Source organism: Podarcis vaucheri (assembly GCF_965113315.1).
Source record: "Podarcis vaucheri genome assembly, chromosome: 7".
Lineage (NCBI taxonomy): Eukaryota > Metazoa > Chordata > Lepidosauria > Squamata > Lacertidae > Podarcis > Podarcis vaucheri.
The window spans coordinates 18,623,263-18,640,718 of NC_138765.1; the positions used below are offsets into that span (position 1 = coordinate 18,623,263).

General features: G+C 46.8%; 1 protein-coding gene across 1 annotated transcript; it reads left to right on the top strand.

Moving 5' to 3' along the window:
- Positions 1-5,089: 5,089 nt before the first annotated feature.
- LOC309537359 (sialic acid-binding Ig-like lectin 14) lies at positions 5,090-15,813 on the top strand. Its single transcript, XM_082232246.1, has 7 exons — positions 5,090-5,265; positions 5,954-6,085; positions 7,194-7,607; positions 7,974-8,273; positions 10,081-10,392; positions 12,520-12,642; positions 15,399-15,813. Exons 2-7 carry the CDS (start codon positions 5,974-5,976, stop codon positions 15,434-15,436), a joined length of 1,299 nt encoding a protein of 432 aa, XP_082088372.1. The 5' UTR covers positions 5,090-5,265; positions 5,954-5,973; the 3' UTR covers positions 15,437-15,813.
- The last annotated feature ends 1,643 nt before the right edge of the window (positions 15,814-17,456 follow it).

Genomic DNA, 17,456 nt, shown 5'->3' on the forward strand with positions numbered 1-17,456 from the left:
TAATAATAATAATAATAATTCTGTTTGTGACCTCCCTCCCTCCAACTGAGTGTGAAAGATTCCAGACTGTTGCTATTTTGGGGCGGGGTTCAGTCACATAGTGGGAAATTCAGGTTGCACAATTAAAGCTGATTTGGAGAAGCACAGCAAACCTGCTTCCCTAAAATACCATCATAATCAATTGAAAATCAAGCTTAATTTGCATGCAGTTCACACTGCCACACTCTTACATGAGCAAAGTTGCTTTCTAAGATTCAGTATTCCTTTTCATGTTATCATGAGCTCTGGGAGAGACAGGCGGTGCTGAGGTTGATTGCAAATTTCAGGTCGACAGGGCAGCTATGAAAGGAGATCACAGCATGTGCTTCAGTCTCTTCCAGAGAGAGGAGGGAACATGCCTGAGGCAAAAGTGGCTGGAGGGAATATGAAGTATAATTGTTTAATTGCACACTGCAATGGAGAATGCCTGTTTGTACCTTTCTAGCTACATTTCTGGTGACATAGGGATTCCAGTCGGACAAGAGGTAACTTAAATAGTATTCCTCCATCTTTCCTGGTACTTTTCGTACAAGCGGGGTTACCTGAGCATGGAATAGAATGGCAAGCTCATCGGAATACCTGGGTCTCATTAAAACATCTCTTAGTGCCCCTGAGCTCATAGGATAGGGCAGGACACAAAAATTAAATAGAGGAGGTGGTCTGCAGCGTGTTATTATCTGTGGCAAGGGGTGGTGTTGATTGGTTGCTGCTGTTGCAATTGGGTGGGGAAGTGTTAGTGTCGGCCAGGCGGGTGAGTGTTTTTCGGCAACCCTCCCTAAAAGCTCAACAACTCTGGGCCACCCTCCTCCCAAAAGCTCAACAACTCTGGGCAATCTCCCCCCCCCCCATCTTCTTAATTTTTAGTCCCCCAAAATAGGCGACGTCTTATACGTGTGTGTGTGTGTGTGTGTGTGTGTTATACATGGAAAAGTACGGTAATCTTTGTCACTCCTACGTCTTGTAATCTGAGCTTCTATCCTCTGTGCTTTCTGTTCTGAGGCTTTTTGACCTCTTCTCAGCCTTGGGGAGGGCGGTGGGGGAATGCTGTCCAACGACTGTGAAGCTGTCAACCATCTCTTCCCCAGTGTTTCTTCTTCTTCTAGCTCAGAGATCAGCAAGGTTTACCTTGCCTGGGCCGGTTCACTCCAGCGGAGATCCCTCTGTGGGCCGGATCACACGCGCACATGAGCGCGTGTGCCCACGATTTCTGGCGTTTGCGCAGACGCAATTTCTGGCACCACGGAAGTGAGTCACTGTGCTGGTTTAGTGCAGCGCGCGGGGACTCACCGAGTGAGCAGCTCGGTTTGGGAGCGGTTCGTGGGCCAGTTAAACGACCCCTGTGGGCTGCTTGTGGCCCATGGCCTTAGGTTGCCTATCCCTGTTCTAGCTGTTCCCCATCCAGTATTTCCCAGCTTCTGCCTTCTGAACTATGCCCCTCTGCAAACCACTGTTCCAAACCTACGCTGTCCTCCTGTTCCTGGGAAGATTCAGAATCGCGGTAGGGGGTGGCTCCTACCATGCCTCCTCAGTGCAGCCCTCCTCAGCACGGTCCCTGACATCAAGGATGACACTGAGATGGATGGAGAGGAAGCTGACAATTTGGGCCTCTATCTGGACTGGTAGTATGTAAGGAGACAGGAAACCCTCAGGTGTGGCTGAGTTTGGTGGGAAATGCACAGTTAACCCTCACGGGACAACCTCCACTCTGCTTTGTGGAATGCAGAACTGATTCGATTCATAACTGGAGGACTGCAGCCAAGGAAAGGGAGAGGAGAATACACTTAATTGGATTGCTTGGGGTGGAGGGGTATAGATAATACCTAAAAACATAATGCACACAAGACACATACAGTCATACCTCAGGTTAAAGTAGCTTCAATTTAAGTATTTTCGGGTTGTGCTCCGTGGCGACCCGGAAGTAACAGAGTGCATTACTTCCGGGTTTCGCTGCTCACGCATGTGCAGACGTTCAAAATGATGTCATGCACATGCGCAGAAGCGGTGTTACGTTTACTTCAGGATGCAAACGGGGCTCCAGAACGGATCCCGTTCATATCCTGAGGTACCACTGTATTAAATCTACATCTCCCCCCTGACTCACCTCACTGCCTCTTATTGATCATTAACTGGGTCTAACTGCCTTGGAAAATTCTTGAGCATCAGAAGGAATACTCCCATTCTAAAAAGGGCAGGGCATCATTTGTGTGGTCCTGTGTGAGTGCCTGGAGGCGGTTGGAGGATGGATGACGGCTAACAGACTGAGGTTGAATCCTGACAAGTCAGAAGTACTGTTTTTGGGGGACAGGGAGCAGGTTGGTGTGGGGGATTCCCTGGTCTTGAATGGGGTAACTGTGCCCCTGAAGGACCAGGTGCGCAGCCTGGGAGTCATTTTGGACTCACAGCTGTCCATGGAGGCGCAGGTTAACTCTGTGTCCAGGGCAGCTGTCTACCAGCTCCACCTGGTATGCAGGCTAAGACCCTACCTGCCCGCGAACTGTCTCGCCAGAGTGGTGCATGCTCTAGTTATCTCACGCTTGGACTACTGCAACGCGCTCTACGTGGGGCTACCTTTGAAGGTGACCCAGAAACTGCAATTAATCCAGAATGCGGCAGCTAGACTGGTGACTGGGAGTGGCCGCCGGGACCACATAACACCGGTTCTGAGAGATCTGCATTGGCTCCCAGTACATTTCCGAGCACGATTCAAAGTGTTGGTGCTGACCTTTAAAGCCCTAAACGGCCTCGGTCCTGTATACCTGAAGGAGCGTCTCCACCCACATCATTCAGCCCGGACACTGAGATCCAGCGCCGAGGGCCTTCTGGCAGTTCCCTCATTGTGAGAAGTGAGGCTACAGGGAACCAGGCAGAGGGCCTTCTCGGTAGTGGCGCCCACCCTGTGGAACGGCCTCCCATCAGATGTTAAAGAGATAAATAATTACCTGACATTCAGAAGACATCTTAAGGCAGCCCTGTTCAGGGAAGTTTTTAATATGTAACGGTGTACTGTTTTTAACACTGATTGGGAGCCGCCCAGAGTGGCTGGGGAAACTCAGCCAGATGGGCGGGGTATAAATAATAAATTATTATTAAATTATTATTATTATATGTTTCCAAGATCGTGCATACTGTTAGGATATTTCCGTTCCACCTTAAAAGGGAGCAGGCTGTGAGTCACAGAGTCTGCGTATTTCCTGTTTTCACAGGATGTTTCTGTTGTGTCTTTGCTTTCGTTTCTCTCTGTGTCGGAGACACTGATGCAGGCAGTCATGTCTTTCTTTGTTCTGATCAATGCTGAATAAAACTTGTAAATAATGCTCTCCTGAGAGCGACTTTTGCTGTGACTATCTGCTGATAGAGTATGCATGAGCTCTAGAATGTGGCAAGTTTTTTTCTAGAAACTCGTGTCGCTAATTGCTGATACTGCGTGTCTACGGGAGATCGATGGATCGTCCGGCAGACGGCTTGGGGCCATGATGGACTTTATCTCCCTGGCAGTATCCCAACAGTATGCCTTTGGGCATACAAATCTCCCCAAGTGACTCAGAAAAGTGTGAAATGTTGCAGTAACAATTAAATGAATACAATACCAGGGGAAAAGGTCGCAACAGGAGAGCACTGAAAAAGCCAGAGGTACCCACATGCCAAACATTGCACATATTCAAAAACTGATTTCTGACACGAGCCAGCCAGCAGTAAATCACACAGTGCAAGTTGGAGTTAACATTTTACTAGCAAAACCACAGACTGCACAGGCTTGGTAGAGTGTCAAGTCTAAGGAGCACAGCAACCCATCCCTAGTAGGTCTTGCCCCCACATGAAGCAGTAGTTGAGATGGAAGGTCCCTACCTTCCCACCACTGCCTAAGTCCCCTCCTCTCCAGGGTTTTCCCCCCACACTCCCCTCTTCTCCAGGGTTTCCCCCCCACAAGCAATTGGAGGCTGCATCTGGGTGCTACTAATCTTTTAATTGCCCTTTTCATGACTCTTCTGGTTCTGGAAGACAATGGGGAGGGGAGGGGGAGCTTGTCTTGGCAGGAGGGCAAGACACCCATGGATCATCACTAGCCTGAATCTTCTCTGCCTCTTGACCTCTCTCCTCCCACCCTCCTGCTTTAGCTTCTGCCTCTGATTCTGGACTTCTTTCTGCCATAGAGTCTCCCAGCTCACTAAACCCTGTTACTTCCTCAGCTTCCGACACCTCCTCTTCTCCCTCTGACCACTCATCATTGTCCCACCTCCACTCCCGGGGCTCTGAGCCTTCTTGCTGTTTCCTAGCCTGTTCCTCCTGCCATTCTTTTGCATCCAACCAGTTCATGACAGTGGGGGAACGCAGAGCACTTACAGTATATACTCTAATATAAGATGACTTTTTCAGCATATTTTTTATGCTGAAAAAGCCTGCCTCGGCTTATACTCGAGTGAGGCAGGCAGCTGCGGAGGGATGAGCAGCAAGAGAGGAGCCCTTTCTTGCTGTTCGTCCCTCCGCCACTGCCCGCCTCTCGCAAGGGCAGGCACAGGAGCCGCAGCCGGGAGAGGCACTGTGCTGTGCCTCTCCCAACCGGGCTCCTATGCCTGCTCTTGCGAGTGGCAGAGGGATGAGCGGCTGCTCCTTCCTCCTCCTCCTCCACCTCTGCCGCTGTCGGCGGTGGGGGAGGAGCGAGCAGCCCCAAAGCAGCCCTTTCAGGCTTCTTGTTCTTCCTCCTCCGCTGCCACCACCACCAGGTTTGTGGTGTGGTGAACCGGCTTAAACTCGAGTCAATACGTTTTCCTAGTTTTTTGTCCTACAATTAGGTACCTCGGCTTATATTCGGGTCGGCTTATACTCGAGTATATGCGGTATATTTGAAAACTGAGAAAAAGAAACCTGAGATTCCTATATTGCAGGTGATTGGACTAGATGACTCTTGGGGTCCCTTCCAATTCTAAAAAAACAAAATAAAATGTTTGTATGAAATGAATAGATTCATCCAAATCTGTGGAATGTCCTTGCCTTTTGAAAATATGGGCATCCTTTGTGATGTAATATTCCAAGGCAGTTGGAATCTGCTTAGAATGAATATGAGGCAGTGAGGTAGGAGAGAGAAGTGGAAAATTAGACTTTCCCATTGTTTATAGATTTTTATAAAAATGAGTCAAGGTTCATTAAGTATTTTAGACTCCATCAGTGCCCTCTTCTCTTCCTCCCACCCAGCTGATTGTGGGGCTTCCAAACTGCTGCTATTTTGAGGTGAGATTGAATCACATTTCAAGCAATTTCAGGTTACATCATGGTAGGGATGGGGCATTTGGAAATTTGGTTCTCATTTAAAGAAGAAGAAGAAGAAGAGTTTGGATTTGATATCTCGCTTTATCACTACCCAAAGGACTCTCAAAGCGGCTACCATTCTCCTTTCCTTTCCTCCCCCACAACAAACACTCTGTGAGGTGAGTGGGGCTAAGAGACTTCAGAGAAGTGTGACTAGCCCAAGGTCACCCAGCAGCTGCATGCAGAGGAGCGGAGACGCAAACCCGGTTCACCAGATTACGAGTCTACCGCTCCTAACCACTACACCACACTGGCTCTCTTAAAGATGAGTCTTCTCCATTCACATTTTCTGCAACAATATGCGAAACAAAACAGAGCCATTCACACACTTCCCTGAATTTTGATGTACAGCTCCAGTCAAGTACCATCTACAAAAATGCACATAAGGAGGTAAATTGTGTATTATAATGCATAGTTTAGTAAAAAAATAACATATAAAAACCCCCTCATAAACGGATGTGGAATCATTAAGGTCTTAAGATTGGGAAAGTGAGAAATGGAGGAGCAAATTTTGACAGATTTACCTGCCAGTTAAATCAAATAAATCTTTCAGTGGCCTGTAGTCACAATTCTCCTTCTTGTCAAACCCTTCCCTCTTTCCCTCTGACAGATCTCCATTGTAGCCAGAAGATGATGGAGGCAGAGAATAGCTGGCAGGTTGCCAATCCTTCCTCAAAGACAAAAGGTTTGGCATCCTCTCTAGCAACAGTGGCAACCCTAATCCTTGCCTTACTTTGCAAAGGTAAGAGCCATGTGCAGAAATAAAGAGGAAGAAAATCACTAATTCCTTTGTCTTTTTATGATTTGTCCAAGTCCTTATGCCCCCCCAGTCACCCATCATTATCTTATTTCCTGTCTGCTATTGTTGCCATTACCACCTCTCCCCTGTCCCTTCTGATGTGAAATTGACAAGGTGAGGAAATGCTTTGATATTTTTTTTTTAACCAATGTTCCTGTCCACTGGATCACTAGTGTCCACTTAGACTGGTAAGGATGAAGACAAGAGAGTCAACAGCAAACACAGCCAGAGCCAATGACTGGCAGAGTCAACTGATTCTAGATTTGTCTCCATCCTTGTTGAAGCCTACAAGTGGCTCCACAGAGATGGAGGAGGAGGCTCTGGGGAAGAAGGTAGGCAAGTAGGGGCTCAATGAAGTCAGACTGAGGATGGTGGGGTTGTGCAGTGGTTTGGAGCAGATAGCTGGGGCAAGGGATTCAGAGGCAGGGAGTGTAAAGGTAAAGGGACCCCTGACCATTAGGTCCAGTCGTGACCAACTCTGGGGTTGCGGTGCTCATCTCACTTTATTGGCCAAGGGAGCCGGCGTACAGCTTCCGGGTCATGTGGCCAGCATGACTAAGCTACTTCTGGTGAACCAGAGCAGTGCACGGAAACACCGTTTACCTTCCCACCGAAGTGGTACCTATTTATCTACTTGCACTTTGACGTGCTTTCGAACTGCTAGGTTGGCAGGAGCAGGGACTGAGCAACAGCAGCTGAACCCATTGCGGGGATTCGAACCGCCGACTTTCTGATCCTCTTAAAGCCTCTTAAATGGCAAGAAGCAGAAATCAGGCATGCTAAGAGAAGTCGTTCAGCATCCTGGACAGCTCCAAGGACAGTGATTAATAATCAGGGATAGCCAGTATAGTACTCTGAGGATTATTTTTGCAGATTTTATTCAAGTTTTATGCAAGTGTCTTTCTTTGCCCTTTCTCAGGGGCAGGCAAAACATTGGCTCTTTTGGGGAGGCAATGCTCAGGTGGCTACCCTAGAGGAGGAGAACACTGAGCTTGTTTTAACTGAACATTTCTAGATAACACTTAAATCTTTTTTATTCCCTCTCTGGCAGGCGTGCTGGCCCAGCAGTTCGACTTTACCATCACAGTGGCCGAAACTATCACTGTACAGAAAGGTTTCTGTGCCTATGTTACCTGCAGGTTTACTACACCTAGATGGTTCATGGAAAAGTCTGGGCCATTATATGTCTTTTGGCTTAAGGATGCAGATAAATCCCACAGCTGGATCTGGCCCGGACATTGGATCCCCGGTAAAATTGTCTGCACCAATAAGGAAAATCAAAATCTTACCACGACCCATTTCAAGCTAACAGGAGATCCTAAGACTGGTGACTGCTCCTTCAGCATCAAGAATATGGGGCCCGAAGATGTGGGCTGGTACTACTTGCGAATTGAGAAAGGAGAAGGATTCAGCTTTCTTTCTTTCGGTAAACGAATTCATACTCAACCTCAGATTTTCTTGACAGGTAGGTGGCTCTCCTAGGAGCATTGAACATAGGATTTAGAAGCAAGAGACTCTGAAGCACTTCAGGGTGATTTGAATGTTTCAAAATTGTGCCGACACTGAATTAGGACCTGTGCACTGTTAGTTTCCAGGATATCATGCAGTTCTAAACTGTTTGTGTGTGTGTGTGTGTGTGTGTGTGTGTGTGTGTGTGTGTGTGTAGGGGAAGAGGCCCATGAGAACGAAAGGATGACAACCTTGGTGGGCGTTAAGAGTGGCAAAATGTCTGTGACTGAGAAATCCCACCCTTAATCCAGGGCTCGTGCATCCTATTCAATGCCCTGTGAATTTTCTTCTCTCTCCTTCCCGGTGAATCTCACTTCTTTAGAGCTGATGAAGCCAAAGATTTTGAAGCCATCAGAGGCAGTCTGGCGTAAACCAGCCACTTTCAGATGTTTCGTGCCAGGAGTGTGCCCAGGGAGTATACTCGAAGTCAACTGGAATGCCAATATAAAGAATCACGTCAAACATTTCTGGCATGCGACAGTGGGCGACTGGAGTAAGTCATACGGAGTTGACATCACCTTTAGGCCCTCCTTAGATGATGAGGGCAAAGTCCTCACCTGCAGCGTCAGATACCGTAACTTGAAGAAAACAGTCTATCAATACACCCGCGTTGCCTTTGCTTGTGAGTAGCTCTCTCTTTTCTTTCAACTGCATTCAAATCCACAAACCCTCAGCATCTCCCCAAAGATCAGATCCCCACAACCTGTTTTGCCCTTGGGTTCCCCAGTTCCCTTTTTGGTGCCCTCAGTGCCCCCACTTTCTGACAAGCGGGGTCTGTGTCACAATGTTGCCAGGTACCTCATCCCCTAAGAGCACAAGTTTACCTTCCCTCAATCTGGTGCCCTACAGAGGTTGTTGGACTCCAACTCCCAACAGCCCCCAAAGCTCAATAACCCTGGGTCACCCCCCCCACCCAAGAAAGCTCAACAACTCAGGGCAATTTTGTTGGGATACTGCCAGGGAGATAAAGTCCACCATGGCCCCAAGCCGGCTGCCGGACGATCCATCGACTTCTGTAGTCATGCAGTATCAGCAATAGCGACATGAGTTTCTTCTAGAGCTCATGCACGCTCTGTCAGCAGAATTCACACAGCAGAAGTTGCATAGCAGGAGAGTATATTTACAGACTTTATTCAGCGATGATCAGAACAAAGAAAGACATGACTGTCTGCATCAATCTTCAGGCACAGAGTGAAAAAACGAAAGCAAAGACACAACAGAAACATCCTGTGAAACAGGAAATACGCAGGCTGTGACACAAACATCCTGCTCCCTTTTAAGGTGGAACGGAAATATCCTAACAAATTTTCCCCCCCATTTTCTCAATTTTGCATCCCCCAAAATAGGGGGCATCTTATACACAGGGACGTGTTATACATGAAAAAACAACAACGGTATTATGTTTTGAAGACTTACTGGCCTGTACATGGCAAGATCATTTCTACATTCCATTTATTTATTTATTTATTGAATTTTTTTTTTTAATAGCAAAATTCTTTGTATAGTCATTTCTCTGAATCTTGTGGCTCCCCCTTCCCCATCCCTTTCATGGGTCCAAATAACAGTTTTTTAATTAAAAAAAACAACCATCTACATATTATATTCTCCATGATTTTCATTTCTCTAAATTATACATAAACCTCATTGCTTTACAAGTGATTCTTGAAGTCCAGCTAATGTCTGGATTTGCTTACAATGGTCTCTTAGGTAAATTATAAAATTTCCCCACTCTTTTTTAAAGTCCTTATCTTCTTGATTCCTCAGTCTCCCAGTCAGTTTTGTCATTTCGGCAAAGTCCAGCAGTTTGGCTTGCCATTCTTCCTTAGTCGAGATTGCTGCTTCTTTCCATCTTTGAGTTAATAACATTCGTGCAGCTGTTGTCGTGTACATAAAAAGTCTTTTCTGATCTTTTGGAATCTCAGTACCTATAATTCCTAAAAACAAAGGCTACAGGTTTTTTTGTTTTGACAAAAGTTATTTTAAACATTTTTTTCAATTCGTTATATATCATTTCCCAAAATGATTTTGTTATCTTACATAACCACTGCATATGATAAAAGGTACCCTCTACGTTCCTTTTATATGCTGGCACCACACTTGCCCTCCACCACCCAACTGGCCTTTGTTCTGGCTCTACATCTGTGAGCAGAGCTGTCTGAACTAGAAGCCCCATCAATCTTTACTCCAAGCCAGTGGCAAGAGCCTACACCCCATGCCTGAAGATATGGACTACAGCTCCCATTTCTCCTAATGCTTGGCCAGGTCATTTTGGGATGCAGCTACCCCATTCCAGGTGTGACCTCTGCATAAGACAGAGTTTACTGCTGTGGCTCGCCTTCTGCATCCCATGCTCTGTCGTAGCTACGCCAGGTAAGTTAATTGCCCAGGATTGGATTAATTCACCCTGGCTATCCAAAATCTTTTCCCAGATCCCCCTGAGGCCACCACCACCATGGGGAGCACGACGTGCCAGTACGAGAAGAAAGGATACTTATGTTTCTGTTCTATCCACTCCTGGCCTCCATCCAAGATTGAATGGCATGTGGACGGGAAGCTTGTACATGAGACTATGAGATCAGGGGCCATGAAACTCTTCTCCTGGGTTGAGGGCAACACGGTTACCAGCACCCTGAGCTGGCCAGGAGACTTAGATGGCCAGAAAAAGTCTTTAATCACCTGCACCGGAGCAAATAAATATGGGGAGGTCACAATCAACGTCCCCTCTGAGCTCAACGTGACAAGTAAGCATGCCTTCCCACTTCATCTTTAAGTCTCATGCATGGTCTGCTAACATTTACACATCTCCAGAAGAAAGCCCAAGGATTGCATATCATTTTTAATTGTGTTTATCTGAATGCAAATTTTTATATGCCAGCTTTCAGGATACAAATGCTTCCAAAGTTAACCCCACCCACAAAAGGAAACAATATCAATATATTTTAAAAGTTTTAGAGATCTCTGAGGCAGGGCAGTTGATGGCACAAAAGTTGTGTGTGAAGAGGGGATGGTTCTGCTGGAGCAAGCTCTGAGATGGTCTTTGCTTATGTCCCATTGTGGCGATCACACAGGGTCCCTGGACGTTTCACCTTTTATTGATCCCTGTGCCACCACTTTATTTCTCGCTGCCTCCACCCAGGCCCTACCTGGTACAAATTGGAACATAAACTTTTGTTTATTTATTGCATGTGGTTTCATAAACAGTATCGGTCAATTACATTCATGGGGTGCCTAGCCAGACCTATAACTTCTGCTACCTGCTCTCACTCACTAAACCACCTCTCAGATATTTACTTGTCTTCCTAGCCCCTAACTATTCCTGACTCAGCCTATTTCGCTACACTGAATCAACCTACCCACAACTCTATCCCAATTCACTCCCACTCCAACCAACCACCCAACTCCCAACGGACTCCTCCCTTTGCCCCTCCAAGAGCTGGTTTTATAGTCCCTCTGACGCCACCCCCTGGTCCTGATTGGGTAACCTGTTTAACTATTTCACCTCCGGCACTCTCATATGTTAACGTCACACCCATCCTCTCCTGGGATTCTTCTGACAGGATCCTGTGGAGGGGAAGGGAAAGAGCAGCTGGAGCAGGACCCACATTTATTCCATAGAGTTGGAAGGGACCCTGAGGATCATCTAGTCCAACCCCCTGCAATGCAGGAATATGGAGCTGTCCCTTATGGGGATTGAACCGGCAACCTTGGCGTGGTCAGCACCATGCTCTAAGCAACTGAGCTATCTTCACCTTTCTCTTGGGATTCTTCCCACAGGGCAGTTGATGGTGGGTGGCTCCGTTTGGGAGGAAGTGTCCAGCAGCAGCAGGTATTGAGATGGTCTCTTGCCTGCCCCTTTCTCCTGAGAACCTTTCCAGAAGACCGTTGATCATAGACAAGGAAAATCTATGGAGTTGGCTCTGAGGGAATCTAAATCTGCCCCTCTCTCCCCCAGGCATGCATCTAGACTATTCAGCCCACGCAAGAGACACTTTATACAAAAAATAAATAAGTCACTCTTAAAGGATGCCGCCCTCTTCACAATCCCGATATCGCCTTATAGCAGACCTTCTGAAGGCACTTGCTAAAAGTGGGGAAAGCCAAAAAGGGAAATTGGGTGGTGGGGCCAAAGTAAAAAAGGAGTCAGGGCTACAATTTCCCTTTTGCTTCCAGTGATCACCTTGACATAACGATGCCTTCAGTTAATCAACCACGCAATCATTGTGGACTGACACACTCCCTCTGGCACTCTTTACATGAGTGAAGTTGCTTGCTGAGATGTGCCGATTTCCTTAAAAGCTGCCTTTCAATAGAAACAGAAGCGCTGGATGAGACAGGCAGTGCTGAAGCTGGTTGCAAAGTATCAGGTTGACAGAGGAAGCGATGAGATCACATTGGGTGCTTCAGATTCTGTACTAAGTTCCCTATGCCAATGATGCGCATAGTCACAGGCAAAAGTGGTTGAAGCAACCACTATAATTTTCTTTGTATACACACACACACACACACACACACACACACACACACCACTCTCCAGGGCCATATTATGACAGTTCAGCCAGGCAAAAGCAGAGCAAGGCCTGGTGAGAGTTGTGATCTGATGAGCATCCAAAAGGCTAGAAAGAGAAGCTCTGGGCCTAAGGTTCCCCACTCCTGTTTGAGTTGCTTTTTATTCTTGTGTTTGATGCTGATTTTAGCTGGGGTCTGAGTTTCTTTATTTTTGCCTGGCTTTTTCTTTTATTTTCAAGGGATTTTATTCTGGTTTTCATGTGGGTGTTATTTTGCAAATCCTTGTTTACGCCAACTGCCCAGAAAACTCGGCCAGGTGTCTGATATAGAAATGTAATAAAATGTCGCCATCATTACCCAAGGTGCAGTGAACAAATCACGACAGAATGAGAAGACGAAGCTGAGCAGTGGGATAATTTCTGGGATCGTTTTCGGGGTCATTGCTGCACTTGCCATTTCAGGGAGCATCCTTTACTCCTTCTTAGGTGAGTAATATATTCTGGAACCAGAGATTCTGGGGTTGTGTTCTTTCCCCAGAGATCAGATAGAGGTGGTTTTTAACCATTACTATATCATCATCAAAATAAAAAAATTCCTTCCAGTAGCACCTTAAAGACCAACTAAGTTAGTTCTTGGTATGAGCTTTCGTGTGCATGCACACTTCTTCAGATACACTTCTTCTGTGTATCTGAAGAAGTGTGCATGCACACGAAAGCTCATACCAAGAACTAACTTAGTTGGTCTTTAAGGTGCTACTGGAAGGAATTTTTTTTATTTTGACTATGGCAGACTAACACGGCTACCTATCTGTAACTATATCATCATCATCACTGATAACATTTGATAGTCTATACTCAAAAGCGATCAAGATGAAATGTAAACAGCAAAAACGACAATTACAAACCAGAAAACTGAAAACAGTATGCCATAGAAAACACCTAAAATGCTTCTCCAGTAATGTAATAAGATGCACAGGTTCTACCTACCCCACTAAAAGATTAGCTCCACCACATGACTGACTCTAGCTGCGATTGTTTTTGTTTCTAACATTGTTGTGGCCCACCCTGGGAGCAGCGGCTGAGCAAGCTGATAGAGCACCTGGGGCGGTGTGCCCCGCCCCGAGTTGAGGCAGGATGCTCCGTCGGGCCTCCAAGGAGTCTGCCTGCCTCCTCCCACTCAGCCGCCCTACAGCTGGGGGAGGCAGCGGGTGGACCGTTTGGGGCAATATGGAGCCTGCGGCACGCAAGCCACCGTGTCACTCCCAGGAGAGACGCATAGCTCAGGCGTGCTGCAGGCTTGTGGGGAGTGCCGCCTGGCATTTTGTCACCCCCCCAGTGGTGACACATGGGGAGGACCGCCCCCACTGCACCCCCCTTCCTCCGCCCCTGCCTGGGAGCTTATGGTGAAGGGTGCATGTAGTTTAAATCTATTATAGTTATTGTCATTGCTAATAACCACACAGTTCACTGTAACTCCCAAACTGAATAATAAAGGTACAGTGGTACCTCGGGTTAAGAACTTAATTCGTTCTGGAGGTCCGTTCTTAACCTGAAACTGTTCTTAACCTGAGACACTACTTTAGCTAATGGGGCATCCCACTGCTGCTGCGCAATTCTGTTCTCATCCTGAAGCAAAGGTTGTAACCCGAGGTACGATTTCTGGGTTAGCAGAGTCTGTAACCTGAAGCATCTGTAACCTGGAGTGTCTGTAACCCGAGGTACCACTGTATTAGCATGGAACCTTAACATGGATGGTGGTGGTGCCAAGCATGTTTCTCTGGGGAGAGCATTCCACAGGTGACAGAGGGGCACCACTGGAAAAGGCAGCTTCTTGGGTAAGGAAGATGGATGAAACCAGTAAGGTCTCCCCATATGGGGAGAGGTGGTCATTGAGGTAATGGTTAGAGTGTTGGATTACTACCTGGGAGAGCAGGTATACTACCTGGGAGAGCAGGTGTGTATCTGAAGAAGTGTGCATGCACACGAAAGCTCATACCAAGAACTAACTTAGTTGGTCTTTAAGGTGCTACTGGAAGGATTTTTTTTTTTTGACTATGGCAGACCAACACGGCTACCTATCTGTAACTGGGAGAGCAGGGTTAGAATTCCCCCTCAGCCATGAAGCTGAGTGACCTCAGAGCAGGCACCATCTCTTAGCCAAACCTACATCGCTGGATTTTTGTGGAGATGAAATGGGGGTGGGGGTGAGGAGGAAAACCATGTACACCACCTTAAGATTCTTGGAAGATAAAGGTGGTATATAAATGTAATAATAAATAAATATTTATTATTATTTTTCATACCTTGCTCATCTGCCTGGGTTTCTCCAGCCACTCTGGGCGGCTCCCAACAGAATATATTAAAAACACAATAAAATATCAAACATTAAAAACTTCCCTAAACAGGGCTGCCTTCAGATGTTTTCTAAAAGTCAGGTAGTTGTCTATTTCTTTGACATCTGATGGGAGGGCATTCCACAGGCGGGCGCCACCACCAAGAAGGCCCTCTGCCTGGTTCCCTGTAACTTCGCTTCTCGCAATGAGGGACCCTCCAGAAGGCCCTCGGAGCTGGACCTCAGGGTCTGGGCTGAAAGATGGGGGTGGATACGCTCCTTCAGGTATACTGGGCCGAGGCTGTTTAGGGCTTTAAAGGTCAGCACCAACACTTTGAATTGTGTTCGGAAATGTACTGGGAGCCAATGTAGGTCTTTCAGGACTGGTGTTATATGGTCTTGGCGGCCACTCCCAGTCACCAGTCTAGCTGCCGCATTCTGGATTAGTCGTAGTGGTCACCTTCAAATGTAGCCCCACTTAGAGCTCATTGCAGTAGTCCAAGCAGTAGTCCAAATAAATAAAAATATTGCAGACCTGAGCTACGTAAGGCTTTATAGGTCAAAACCAGCACTGTGAGCATGGAAACTAAGTGGTAGCCAGTGTAACAACAACAACAACAACAACAACAACTTTTATTCCGCAGGTCTCAGTGTGGTTCAGATTATAAAAGCACAATATAAAAGCACAAAATACATAATAAAAACAAGAATAACTCAATCGAGACACATAGATACATGACTCTTAAGAGGTGCGCAATAACTAAAAACACAGGGTCTCTTTTAAACTGCTCCTGGTGCCCCATAGCTCCTAAAATAGAACAGGAGACAAAAAAAGAATAAAGGAGCTGAGACTAAGATTGGGCCTGAGCATTTGGAATGGTTCTAATTCTCATTATTCTCCTTCTTCCAGCGTTCCGTGGGCGAGTAACCAACGTACCAGTGAAATGACTTCAGTTTTTACAGTGCATGTTGATATTTTCCATTCAATACAATACATATAAGATGAATCAAGCATGACATGCTGTATATGATTTCATGTTTGCATCCCCCCAACGATGCACAGTTTAGATTATATGATGGAGCTGACAGAGGGTAGAGTACCTTCCACTGTAGACATAAATCAAAAGCAAAATCCATTTTTGGCTGCTGGAACCAAAGGACTGAAGGGAGAGGAAACCAAGAATGGATTGTTTACCAGCAGAGGGTGTCTCAGAGGAAACCTGCACCTGGCTTCTTAAATGGGTAGAGAGGCAGGGCACAGCAGTTTTTCAGTTTTACTGTCAGGAGGGAATGCCACTCCACATAAATACAGAGGTATTTTTCCTTATTGCGTGCTGAGGTCCCCCAAAACCCCTACCCCAATAACTCAGACATCACACGTAATTTTTGTTTAAGGTTTTTGGCATAATTTTGGCCACAACTTTATTTTTTATACAAATTGAGAGTGGTTGCTTAGGCATTGGTTATGACTACCTGTCCCCCCCCCGCCTTGGGGGGACAGCACTGACTCCGTAGCCAGTCCCGGAGGAAACATGGTCAGAGTCAGATGGAGCTGCGTCACAGACTCTCACTGCTCCGCGCATGTTCCTTGAAGCTTACACGGCCCGCACCCTGCCGTCAGGGTTTGGACGAGGGGGATGGTAAGCTTCAGAATTCCTTTAACGGAATACCCGTCTGCAGCAGCATTGGAGGGGCAGGCACAGCCAATCCATACCCCTCCACCAACCAATTTTAACCAATGCCTAACCGCCATTCGAGCCCTTACGCTCGCCGCCAACCACTCACAAATTAAGCCACACCCTCAGCCTGGACACCATAGCATCCAACCACACATCATTCCCAACTGGCGAGAGATGAACCCCGTCATCCCTATAAAATTCAATCGCCTTGAATGAAATCAGAGGGTGAGGGATCACAGACCCGCCCAGATTCACCACCAGCTTGCTTGCCGCAGAATTAATCCGCTTCCTTACACGTTCGGTGGCGGCTGGGCAAGGACTACCTCGCCAAATGTGGCGTTGCAATAGCTGTGACCAAATTAGCTTAGTTGACGGCACCAGTGCCGCCAGCTCTCCAAGGTCCTGTAATATGGCAGCACGCAGCCCATAGCAGGAAGAGGAAACCATATCGTTCTCCCCGAGCTGCACCATGATCGCCGAAGGAGGGCCAAACCGTAGGACACGCCGTTGCATGAGAGGTAAGAATTCCCTCCACAGCATCCCCCTTCTGGAGATCCAGGACACCTGTACGTGCTGCGGAAAGCCCAGGCCATCGCCCAGTCCAGACTGACGAGCTCTGTCCGCAGCCCAATGCACAATACTGTGCCCTACTATCCAGATACGGATAGCAGCCCGACCTGAAGAATTTTATTATTCTTTATTTTATTTTACTTTATTTTATTTATTTTATTTTATTATTTTACACTTCCTTATTAACATGCTTACCGGCCTCTTTGGTGGTAGTTTGTCTAGGCACTGGTTCCTGACTAGCTGCACCTGACCTCAGCAGGGCAGCACTGACGACTGGGCCCCACCATATCGTCAGTACCAGCAACATTGTGGGGGAGCAATGAATCCCAAGGCAATCGCATCCCGCCAGGTGTCGTTCCCCATAGGGGAAAGATGCACCCCCCATCTGCCCCAAAGAGGGGAACAGTCTTGAAGAAAATAGCAGGGTGCAATATCACAGAACCACCTAAAGCAAGGACCTATTTTATTTTATTTGTTATTTTATTTTATATGTTATTTTATTTTATTTAATTTACTTTATTTATTTTATTTTATTTTCCACCGCCATATTAACATGCTTTCTGGCCTGCTCGGTGGTAGTTTGTCTAGGCATTGGTTCCCGACTAGCTGCATCTGACCTCAGCAGAGCAGCACTGACGACTGGGCCCCACCATATCGTCAGAACAAGTAAACAGCGTGGGGGAGCAATGAACCAGGATCAGACTCAAGCTCACCCCAAA